Source organism: Delphinus delphis, chromosome 4 (assembly GCF_949987515.2).
Source record: "Delphinus delphis chromosome 4, mDelDel1.2, whole genome shotgun sequence".
NCBI lineage: Eukaryota > Metazoa > Chordata > Mammalia > Artiodactyla > Delphinidae > Delphinus > Delphinus delphis.
In genome coordinates this window covers 142,411,169-142,423,592 of record NC_082686.1, presented here as the reverse complement: position 1 = coordinate 142,423,592, position 12,424 = coordinate 142,411,169, and the positions used below count along the sequence as shown (strand labels likewise).

Sequence of the window (12,424 nt, the reverse complement as noted above, 5' to 3'; positions counted from 1 at the left end):
AGGTAACAGCAAAGGCAGAGCACGAAGAGTGCCAGCTCCACTGTACCACGCTGTACACACAGGAATGCACGGAGCACCCACCTAGAGCCCACTACATGACCCGCAGACAGTCACTTCAGTTAGCCCACCTGTCTCCTCAAAATCCATAATTCAACAACTAGATTTCAAACAAAAGAAGCAGGTAGAACACGGTATGTAAAAATCCCAAGTACAGAACAATATATTGCACTAAAAGTAGCAGTCACCCCTTCATATCTTTGGGGCATTGGTTTCAGGACCCCCATGGACAACAAAATCTCTGGACGCTCAAGTCCCTTATATAAAACGGCGTACTATTTGCATGTAACCTACACATCCACCATATAGGTTAAATCATCTCTAGGTGACTTACAATGCCTAATACAATGTAGGCGCTATGTAAATAGTTGCAGATACAATGTAAATACTGTGTAAGTAGTTGCCAGCTGTGCAGCAAATTCAAGTTTTGCTTTTTGGAACTTTCTGGAATTTTTTTTCTGAATATTTTCCATCTGAGATTGGTCAAATCCGCAGATGTGGAACCTGTGGATATGAAGAGCAAACTGTGTTTGGAACCACTGGACTAAGAGCATTATGTGAGAGGCTAAAATAGTCAGTTTTCATAGGTTTGGGACCCTCTAAACAAACTACGTGGCAAGTACCAAAATATCAATGTTTCAGTGTCTCCTGGAAACTTTTCTTTTTTTAAATTTTTCTTCTTCCTGTTTTTCCAGTAATGGAAGACGTGATAGTGCTGGCTGACTAGGAGGTACCACCACCGGTGCCCATCTCCAGACGAGAGTTCTGAGTGAACCAGAAGAACAAGAAAACCTTCTTTCCCATCTCTCACCTCCCTGCAATTCCTCGGCAAACACAAGAGGGACCAGGCCAGCGCAGACACTAACAACAAACAGGATGGAAAACAAGAGTAAATAGCCTCCTGGTTTCTTCCACAATTTAAAAGGCTGTGGCTTCTATGAGAGAAATAATGTCATCAGAGGAAATTCTGTGGGACAGTTCTCACCCCTCTCTCTCTTTTCCACCTTTTCCCAAAACCAAAGCACTCCACGGTCCCTTCTTGGTATTACTGGGGCATAAATATCTTCCAGGAAGTCTTCACTCGGCTGTCAGGGGACAGGGTCACACTGCTGTCAAACTCACCTTCTCTGAGCCTCAAGGTCCTTTTCCGTAAAAAGAGGCAAATCGTACCTGCCTCACAGGATTGCTTGTGATAATGATGTAGGTACAGTCATTAGAGTAGAATCTTGTTAAAAATTTAACCATCCCAGAAAGCAAACTAAACACCCCACCACAGCTCTTTAAGTTGGTCTCTACAGAAGACAATCATTTATTTCGTGTTCTAGGGAATGGTTGTGATGACTGCTGCGTGTTTTTGGTCCCTCCCCATGGACAGGTAGCCGTATTGAAGGCGAGCTGGCCCATGCCGCTCCCCCAACAGCAGGTGGTGACAGTGACCGCACGCCAGCACACTCAGCTACCTCAGGTGACAGCCCGGCTGAGCTCTCTGCTACCAACCAACATCCACTGCCAGCCCTGGGCGCCAGCAGTGACAGACTTCCAGCCCATTTTAGCCCTGGGAGCTGTAGCCTCACCTGACATCATGTGGAGCAGAAGATCTGCCCAGCTGAGCCCAGTCCACCCACAGAATAATGAGATAATAAATTGTTAGGCCACCAAGTTTGGGGGCAGCTTGTTACACAGCAAGATGTCGCAAAAACAATCATAAAGAAAGAAGTGATACAACAGGCAAAACATGGAAGCAACCTAAATGTCCATCAACAAACAAATGGATAAAGAAGATGTGGTACATATATACACAATGGAATATTACTCAGCCATAAAAAAGAAATAATGCAGCAACATGGATGGACCTAGAGATTATCATACTAAGTGAAGTTAAGTCAGAAAGAGAAAGACAAATACCATACGATATCACTTGTATGTGGAATCTGAGTTTTAAAAAATGACATAAATGAACTTATTTACAAATCAGAAACAGACTCACAGATTTCAAAAACAAACTTATGGTTACCAAAGGGAAAACGTGGTGGGGAGGGATAAATTAGGAGCTTGGGACTAACATATGCACACTACTGTATAAAATATGTAACCAGCAAGGACCTACTGTATAGCACACGGAACTCTATTCAATATTCTGTAACAACCTATATGGGAAAAGAATTTGAAAAAGAATGGATATGTGTATATGTATAACTGAATCACTTTGCTGTACACCTGAAACTAACACAACACTGTAAATCAACTATACTCCAATAAAATCTTAAACTGATTTTTAAAAAAATATCATCTAATAGACCTAACCCCCAAAGACATTATTTACCAGACACTCGAAACATCCATATGAGTCTTCAAGAAGCAAGTTCAGAAGGTATGCACTTATTCCACTGCATAGTTTAAAACTCCGCATCGTAAACCGCACTTAGAATGGACCTCTGCAGCTACCCCCAGAAAAACTTCTTTCCTGCTCCGTATGACAAAAATGCGGAACCTACATAATCCTCCACTTATGCACCAGCTCTGGTTCTCAGTGGGTTTTAGTTTTTTCTGGAATCAAACTCAGGTTCAAAGTCCTAAGGAGACTGTGTTTGTGTTACAGGGGGCTGTGTCACAGTGACATGTGTATACAAGCGTCTCCCGTACACTGTGAGTCCAGGGAGCAGGGACCACATGGGCTTCGTCTTGATGTGTCTGTCCCGTCCCCCTGCTCCTGCCAACCCCTGAACACATCAGGGAGCCTGGCACACAGCAGACATCCAAGAGCCATTTGTTGTTTGTTTGTTTGTTTCGGTACGTGGGCCTCTCCCCGCTGTGGCCTCTCCCGTTGCGGAGTACAGGCTCCAGACGCGCAGGCTCAGCGGCCATGGTTCACGGGCCCAGCCGCTCCGCGGCATGTGGGATCCTCCCGGACCGGGGCACGAACCCGTGTCCCCTGCATCGGCAGGCGGACTCTCAACCAGTGCGCCACCAGGGAAACCCTCCAAGGGCCATTTGTTGAACAGCACTCTGCAAGATGGAATCCATCAGTGAGTAATCGAAATGTACTGGCCCCTGACAGCATCTCTGGGCAAAGTGTACCGTGACCACCTGGAAGGTGACAACGCTCAGGTGTAAAAGCCAATTATTTGTTCCAAATGGATGCCACTGCATCAGGACCACAGTGCTGTCCCACTGTGACAAATAGGAAGGATGGTCCCCCGGGTGATGCGCCACAGTCAGAGGAACCATTTCACAGAGGAAAGAGATGCCAACTCGACAGACATGGTCTCTGTTAGTGAAGGCATGCAAGCCACAGTGTCACGCTGAAACCAGAGCAGCTCTGCTCGGGGACCTCTGTGTGTTTTCAGGGCAGAGTAGAATCCTCATTTACATTAGCTATTATATTACAAATCCTGCAATGTCCCATGCCATGGCTGTAGACAGCGATCCCGTGTCAAGACAGGCTATTTCTCAGCCCATGGGCAGCGCGAGGACCACAGATGGAGAGATGCTCGCAGGGTAATGCACGTGCGTGAGCGGGCAGAGAGGCCGCCGTAAAACTCTCAGAGTGACAACTCCACAGCCTCTGGGCTGAGGGCAAGGAACTCACTACCCCTACCTCTCTAGAGCGCTCTCCTTGCACAGGTGGCAGGATAACCTCTGTAAGGCCATTTAGGACTTGTGCCGCTAGAAACCCAACACGGGATTCTGGAAACTCTGGCCCAGGAAGCAGAGAGACGGCCTTCATCTGCGTCCTCCGGCTTTCGCAGCGAATCCAAACCCGTTCATCCTGTCTCTAGTTCCTATTGTTTCCTCTGATAAGCAGGGCCCCAGTGAACAATTAAAGCTTTCAATAAATAATCTCTAAGCACATTCATTTGATTGACTGTTATTTGATACAGCAGTTAGTTTCAATGGGGCAGTTAATATTGATCACATAAAGTACTCCAGACAAACATGAAACAGTTCCAGAACTCCATGGATTATTACCCTTTATCTGCCAGTCATCCGGGTTACTTGTAATGGTCACGGAATTTAAAATCAATAATAACAATTAGTGTTCCGTACACCAAAACAGATGAATCATGTGAAGTGGGTTTTCATATAAGATCAAAGGTAAAGTGTGCCCATCACGTGGGAGAAGGCTCTCTGAGTTTCCAGGACACACTTGGCAACGTACTTTCAGGCAAGTCTTCAACACAGCCAGCAAGACAGAAAGAACGGTATTTAGGAGATGTGATCATAAAAACGCACGTGAAACCCCTGACTGTCTTAATCCAGAAAGATGAAGGGTAAAAGATAAAAGTGATCAAAATGAATGCTAACAAACAGTAAAATTAATGGGACTGGGAATTTACTTCCTCTGAGATACGCTTCTAGCTACCTTTTCCCGCTTCCGATTCACAGGCAATAATCGTGATTTTTTGTAATAAAATGGCAACAACGGTATTTTAGCTCCACAGCACCACTACTGTAATGTCTGGATAATTAAAATGCAAAGCAACAGAGAAATGTTTCATCATTAAACTGTAACCATCACACTATGTGAAATCATCCATCCCAAAGACTTGTTTTTCATCAATTATTTGTTATTTATCTGATGTAAATATAAGGACTAATTGAAATGGATGCCTTTTTACACAGCTTCTTGTCATTAAAGCCAATGAAAGCATTCTGAGGCCCATAATGAAATAATTATGTTTGCCTTTAAGAATTCTCTTCAACAACACATGGCAGTACTGAGCTAAATTAAAACATCAGGAACTAAATTTCGGTTGCCTCCATTTCCATTTTAGTTAATTACACCCCCAAGGGTTCCAATAGGCCAGACCCTAAAACATCTTTTGAAGCTGAAACAGCCTTCAGATCATCAGCCTTTTTATAACCATGAACTCTGATGATAAGACAAAGGTACTGTAGCCCCCAAAGCTTTCGTATTTTTGAGAAGAGGTATTTATTACTGAGGTCTTCGTTTGCTCTGAAAATTAGGGAAGTATTAGGGTAAATGTGATCCAAAGCTTCGTTTTCAGGTTAGCTGATACACTCATCTTATCTGGTCTTATCTGCATCATTTCTACCACAGTATTTTGAATTTAGCTATTTTTTTTCCTGATTTGATAACATTTAATCAGTGGCGAAGAGTAATTGATTAATATCAACAACAAAAACATTTCACTATATGTGAGTAGAATCAGGAGAATAACTCCTTATTCAATACTCAAACTTTAAAAAAAAACAAAACAAAGAGCAATCTTTAAGAGTACACTGTGAAGCCATGAACTTGAAAAAATAAAATAGGACCCTTTCATTAGGATTTCTCCTTCTCCAGACCTCAAATTGGTGACACTCGTAAAGGCAAGAAAAAATAGTAAAAAAAAAATTTTTTTAATCTGAGTTTAAGAGAAAAGGAAGAAGGAAAGAGGAAAGGAAAAACTGCCAGGCGGTGTCAGGGCTGGTGGCAAATGCAGTGGCTTTCACCTGCTGTCAGATGATGCCAATGGGATGGGAACGCGGTGTTTAGAAAAGTAAACAGGAGTCCCAGGGATTAACTCTGACAATGTGAATTCCGCCCATCTGGTTCTGTGTGGAGAGTCAGCAGGGTTCACGGGGGATGATATTTGAGTGCCGGATAGACTGTCTTCCGAGACATCAGAGGGAAACTGTTGACAGCTGCGAAACAAGGATCTAGTACATGACAACCTAAAATTGCAATTATAATCTCAGAATCTGCTTTTATTAAAGCCACACCCAGGTCAGTCTTTGTTCCGTTTAGAGAAATTTCCTTTTGGGAATGAGGGACATCGTCACCCACGATCAGCCTTGTTAAAATCAGCTCCCCCGCCCCGTCGCAGCTCGCTTCATCAGCTGCCGGGGAGCCTGTGCTCTGAGAGAGGAAACGCTCAGCAAGGCTGGGTCACCTCCTGACGTCAGTTCCTGTTATCCTGCCTTATCGTGCTGGGGACCAGGAGTCTTATCTTACGGAATGGCCCCCCTTTCAGCTCCCCATCCTGCAAGGCCAGAGAAAAAGCAAGTCAGCGGTTCCATTGCCTGTCTGAATTCCCAACTAAGAAGCTCTGAAAGCTCCAGATAAATAATAGAACACTTGCAGGCTCACCCTCTACGGCTGCCTAGGTGGAGAGAACTTTTGCAACTTTATTTTTTATTCATCGGAAGGGGTTTAGGGGCTGGGATGGGACGGGAATCATGCCTCTTAGTGATGAAGCAAGGAGGCGGGAAGGAAAAGAAGAGCATTCAGGGCGACATATTGAGTGATTAGATTGTGTTATTAGATCGTACAGATGGGCAGGTTATCTCATCTCCTATTTAACAAGAGGTGCTTGGGCCAAGCCACTTACAGACCGGATACTGATAAATCTGAAACTGGAGTTAACTCTCCTCTCTCCATCACCTCCAACTCCAACTTTTTATGAAGAAGCTGGCCAAGAACTGATACAGATTTGTTCACAGTGATTCAACGTATAATTCCACCCCTCCCCCACTCCCAATACACACACACACACACACACACACACACACGCGCGCGCGCGCGCACACACACGGTGGCATCAGAGCCCCGGTCATAATACTTAAATCCATATTGCAAGGGACGCCTCCTATTTACAGATCTACATTTTGCCACAAAAGGAATTCGTGTTCAGAAGAATGACCAAGAAGCACAAGGTGATCTTCAGTCATAACAGAAAAATTAAGCTGTGAGTGCTCCAGTTAGACTGACCAGCAAGTCCAAACAAAGGCTTCCTGTGCCACTCCTGGGTGCAAGGGGCAACCCTAGGAGATGTCATAATATTGAAATATCTGGCATATTTCAATGGCTTATGTGGGAGTTGTGGCAGTATAGTTGAAAGTGGGTTATTCTAGAAAATCTGAAATGTATGATTGCCTATAACTACCCTGTAATTTGAAAGGCAAGATTCTACATTAGTATCTTTTGGAAAGGTTTTTAGCCCAGATTTTTCTGATTAACCTTCATCAAAAAACTCCCATTTCCGAAATAATCTAGTTAATTGATAGTTAACTGAATTTATATTAGAACATTTAAAGTATAAAAATGTCATTTAGGGAGAAATTTATTGGCACTTACATGTAACTCAAACTCTATAGAAGATTCTTTTTAAGATGTTCTAAAATGGAACAGTGCATTCACTGTTTCATAAGTCCTGTTCGACTCGAAGAGTTTTCTATTTTGCAACTTGGTTTTACATCTTCATCTACCTCGCAGACAGTAACTTTCTAGTTAAAAAATTCCCAGCCTTTAAAAAATTTTTTTCGATTTTAAAGATTCTAAATTCCTTGACAGCAGAATTTATAATCTTCATCATTTATCACGTATTTCCCTTCTGAGATTATCTATGCATTACATTTCACAAGAATGTAGAAAGGAGAAAACGGTAAGGTTTTCTTTCATTTTTTAGCCATCTCTGGGGCTTAACATGTTGAAGGGAAATTATAAGCACCTGATATCCAGAAGAACTTTCTTGTGTGCTTTAAAGCAAAGTTAGTGACAATACCGACTGGTTATATATGGTCAGAGCCAGGCTTCCAAAAATGAGAAGAAAACTTCTGGTTCAGGTCAGCGAACCTATCAGAAATTGCGCTGCTGGTCATTTATCTACTAAGAGAAGAAAGGCCTAGTTCCGATGCGAGGGCTTTGCATTTGGGCTGGGAAATCAAATGCTACCAAGAGTTTCCACATCCAGTCCACAGCCTAAGCTTAAGGGACACATGACTACCACTCCTAGCATTCTGATCTATTTTGGGGGCAGTCTATCCTTTTCTGGTGATAAAATGTAAACTTCCGCGTTTTTTCTTGTAAGTTGCACATCAGTGCTTCCCTACCCAAAGTGCCGAGTTACCTGGATACAGAAAAAATTTTAGTAATTATTTTTTCCTATGGGGAAGGAAAACTTTGTGAATCTTCCACTTGTTTTCAAACGGCCCTGTCCTGCACTCCCTGAGATTTAAGTAGAATTCCCTTTTCTTTTCTTCTTTCTGATGGTGTTAGTTACCACTGTCATGTGGCCGAGAAGCAGAAAATTATGTCCTACTTTAGAAAAACAATTGAGCCTTTTCACTGAAATATTTATTCAAAACCCCATTCAGTTCATACGGTGGCTGTCAGCCTTTATTTAGTCTCTCTTTCAGAGGGTATCTTTGATTTTGCCACTTTGACCCCAATTTATATCTCACTAGGAGAGGATTTAGATACTGTTTAATACTTAAAATTCAGGTCCCAGTGCTTTGGAAAGGAGACGTCTTTCCTTCCTAAATCATAACATCGATACTGTTTGTTTTTAAAAACAGATTATTTCTCGTTAGAAAAGAAAATCTGTTTTTCCTTTTTTCTTTTGATGTGTTACCAGCAGGGTGAAGACAGGGAAAAGGGCCAAGAAGTTGTCACACTCATGATTTCACCGAAAGCAACTACTATATTTAGACCACAAATATTAGGCTTTATCTTATGCTCACTGAGCAATTAATGCTGAAAACATCTGGAGCAGCCTAAACCCAAGGTAATCCACGAGGCACCTGAACAGAGACTTAGTGACTCTGACACCTCCAGGGGCCGTCTTAAATCATATTATTTACACCATGTTCCCTTAGTAACTCGCTACTCCTGACTTCGAATTTTTAGAGGCAATTCACAGGCCCTACTTCAACCGACAGCTGGTTGGCATATCATTTTTCTGTCTTAAAATTAAAAGGGAAAATAAAGAGAATATTCTAACACCCTTCAAAGAATGCTTCTGGTGTGTTGTACATTCAAAGGGTTTACTCCAATTCCTACACACACAGAGAGACACACACACGCCACAAAAAAATAAGTAGGATCTCGAAGCAGAAAACAGTTTTGGTTAGAATTTAGTACTATTTTTTCCCTTCTGGCCCACTGTTTCCTCTGTGTTAAGAGCACAAACAGATCTGCTTCTTGTCAAAACAGTCATTGAGTAAAATGGAAAAGGTTGTGGTTTTTATGTTTGTACTTATACAAACAGGGCCCTAATATGCTTTAACTTCAAAAGCCCTAACTGGCTGTGCCACCCTGAGCCAAACACCGCGTGGCAGAGCTGTGTCAGAACTTTTATTTATGCTTAAAAACTTAAACCACTTGAACAACTAAACTGACCTGTCCTAAAGCGGTTTGTGCGACTCCAGGGGCCTGAGCCATATTTACACTCTATTCATTTAACCTGGAGTCCAGGGGTGGGAATCCAAACCCTTGTGAAATTGACCACAGTGAGCACTAATTGCCCTGCTTACAAAAATAAGACACTGAAATTTCTGAAATCCCTTTGTCATTTGCCTTTATTTACTTTGTCTAATGCAAGCTTCTTTGATTAGCTGAACTTTGCTGTTATCAACACTTCTTGCTTATCAGCTGGCCCTAGGTGAATGACACATTCACCACTAGCCTCTCCCCAGATAAGGCAAATCCCTTGTTTAACTTGTTCAAGAACAAACAAAGTTCCCCCCCAAACTCCTGCAACTTAATAGGCACTTTTGGAGAGTTAATTACAAAAGGAAGAATGTCTACTTGTAAAACCTCTACTAGGTCTAATAGCTTGACGCCAGGGTCCTGAGCATTCTTTTTTCCTTTGTTAAAAAACGTTTCATTAAAACTTTCTCTCACAAGAAAAAGTTTGAGGGAGCCCTAGTTCCCTGAGATTCCAAATGAAACTGTTCATACTGTTTTAATTGCTACAGAGAGGAGGAGGGTAGGGTCTAAAAGATCTGTTAGTGGGTTGGAAAATTATTTTCTAACAGTTTCTTTGAGCTCTCCAGAAAGAAAATAGGCAGCAGGAAAGAAAGCATTTGAGGAGCAGCTGAAAATGAGGACGCCTTCTGAAAATGATATTCTTTTTACCGTGGTTATGGCTCTACGAAATACTTAATCTGAAAATGATATTCTTTTTACCGTGGTTATGGCTCTACGAAATACTTAATCTGAAAATGATATTCTTTTTACCCTGGTTATGGCTCTACGAAATACTAAGACAGCTAGACTGTTGGCATCAGATGGTTATTGACTTTTCAGCTACAAACCTGTTGATTTCCTGGACCCCTGAAGCAAGTCTTTATTCTTAAGAAAAAGTTTGAGAAGAGGACGATTTAAAATCTTGTCATTGTCCCCTCTCTCTCCTTTTTCTTGCCTCTCTTTAGATAAGCCATCACGTTATTAGGAAAACTCAATTTCTTCCAGTTAAACTTTGACCTCTTTGAAAACAAAGATTTAAAATGTCATTTTCAGGCTAATGCTCCAATGAATTGTCAAATAAAGTACTAAAAACATTTTGATAGATAGCTGAGCCATTTATCTAAATCACTGTCAGGGCAGCGATGCGTCCAGCAGGCTCCCACTACAGCCACCCGAAGGTGGGATTTTCTGGGACTGCTGGCCATTTCTCAAGCCTGCAGCCAGGCTACTGTTGACCAGTGCGTGCCTCGGCACCCTCTCAGAATCAGATAACCAAATAGTCAATATTTTTTTAAAAAACTGAGCTACCCCACTTATGTTTCCTTTCCTTTAACCGACGTCCAGGTTCCCGGCTGAACTGCAAGATATGGAAATAATGGATGGCTCAGCCCAAGGGGTGTTCATTGCCAGTAGTTTTCTAGCAAAACAGCAACTTCTTAGAGCAACAAAGTGACTCGGAAGGGTGGCAGCAGGGTCAATGCTAAGAAATATTGCCTTTCCTCCGCAAGGAAAACATTGGCGGCGGCAGCTTTAACTGGTCATTTATGAACTTCAGGAGCAGCAGCAACCTTAATTAGGCTAAATTCCTTGCAAGGAAGATGTCATATTTTAATTACTTTGGACTGTTAAAACACACAAGGGGGGGGGGATATACATGTAGCTAGTAGCTAATCCAAAGAACAGCAAAGTTAAATTCCCCTCTGCATATATCTTAGTAAAAACTGTACCAACGTTGTCAAATTGCCTCACTTGAAGAATGTTTCAAAGTCCTGTGGTCACTCTACTTTTTCCCCCCTCCACGCACATTTTCTAAAACTGTTTTCAAGGGACTGTAGGGTCGGTAAGGAGAGAAGCAGGGGTCGGCAGGGGTTGTTTGGGAAGAAAACATCTAACAGGAAATTTTCAGCAGAGGGAATCAATATGCACACCAGCACAGCACACCCTTTCAGCATTAAATCATTAAATCCTTTGTCTGGCTACCAGTGCAATTTGTTTCCAATGTCTTCATTGCATGCAAGCGAGACAATTCCTATTTTTTTCTTGGTAGAAGAAGGGAAAAAATAAACCTACATTGCGCAGTGTGCCGCTGCCGCCATTCGGTTTGGGTCAATCCACTGAAGCATGCTTTGAGAGCTTTCTCCTGGAGCATGCAGGAAGACGGGCTCGCAGTGTAGAAATCCAGCATTTGCCCAGGACTCACTGACAGGACATCCATACAGTCAAACATGATCTCCCCTGCACCGAATGTCTGCAAAAGTGCTTATCCTCTAGGTGTGGAGGCAAATGGCATAGAAAAGTCCACCCAACTCCATCAAACTCTGCCCCCTTTTTGGCACGTAGGCTGTTGGTCTTTTTCCCAGCCTCGAATCATGAATTATGACAGACAAGCCAGCTAAAAGCCTGTAATTGATCCAAATGATCATTTACCATTTTCCAGGCTTGCTCGGCCAATCCAGCCGGGGCGGGGGGTTCCCAGAAAGAGCCCAAGTTCTCCTTCTAGGCAGACGCCTGCAAAAAGCCTTCGGAATGCGGTGCGGATCCTACCCGGACGGTGCCCAGACCAGCCCTGCCCGGCTCGCGCGCGTCCTCGGCATCCCCGTCCTCAGGCGGCTCGCGCGGGGACTCTGGTCCCCCCTTTGGCAAAGAATAGACCCTCCTGCCTCTGAACAGCTCACTTCCTACTACTTCTGTCACACAGAATGAAAGATTGAATTGCCTAATATATGCGAGTGAACTTTCGGTGAACCCTTCCCGGGCTGCTAACCTTCAAATGACCCAGCGAGTCTGACATCACCAGCTCCCAGGATTCTCACAGAGCCGAGCACTCCCAGCAGCCCCGCCGCGCGGGCGGCCCGCGGCCCGGGCGCGCGCACCTCCCGCCCCGCGTCTCCGCTCCGAGCGCGCGGGGCCCGGGGCGCCCGGAGCCACACGGAGGAGGAGTGCGCGCGGTCCGGAGCCGCCGGGAGGAGCGCGCGGGGCCGGGACGCCGCTCGCCAGCTCCCGCCCTTTGCGCCCCAGTGCGCGGGGCTTCGCTCGGCCGCGCGCCCCCGTCGCCCGCCCCCGGCCCAGCCTTTACATTCCTCCGTGCGCCTGTCTGTCTGTTAAATGCCTTGTAACGTGTGTTTTTCCACTCCTGCAAAAGCACAGCAAGCCCTAAACCGGAGCACGGAGAAG

General features: G+C 43.9%; 1 protein-coding gene across 2 annotated transcripts in view; it reads right to left on the bottom strand.

Annotated features, from left to right (window-relative positions):
* Nucleotides 1-12,109, bottom strand: part of RARB (retinoic acid receptor beta) — a 185,576-nt gene extending 173,467 nt beyond the window's left edge. Inside the window, exon 1 of one of the 2 annotated variants that reach the window (XM_060011566.1) lies at nucleotides 12,015-12,109. Coding sequence is in view for 1 of the 2 variants with exons in the window: in XM_060011565.1 (XP_059867548.1) it covers nucleotides 11,321-11,477 (157 nt within the window). In the remaining variant the exon portion in view is untranslated. The other variant, XM_060011565.1, reaches the window with a different exon arrangement.
* Nucleotides 12,110-12,424: the final 315 nt, after the last annotated feature.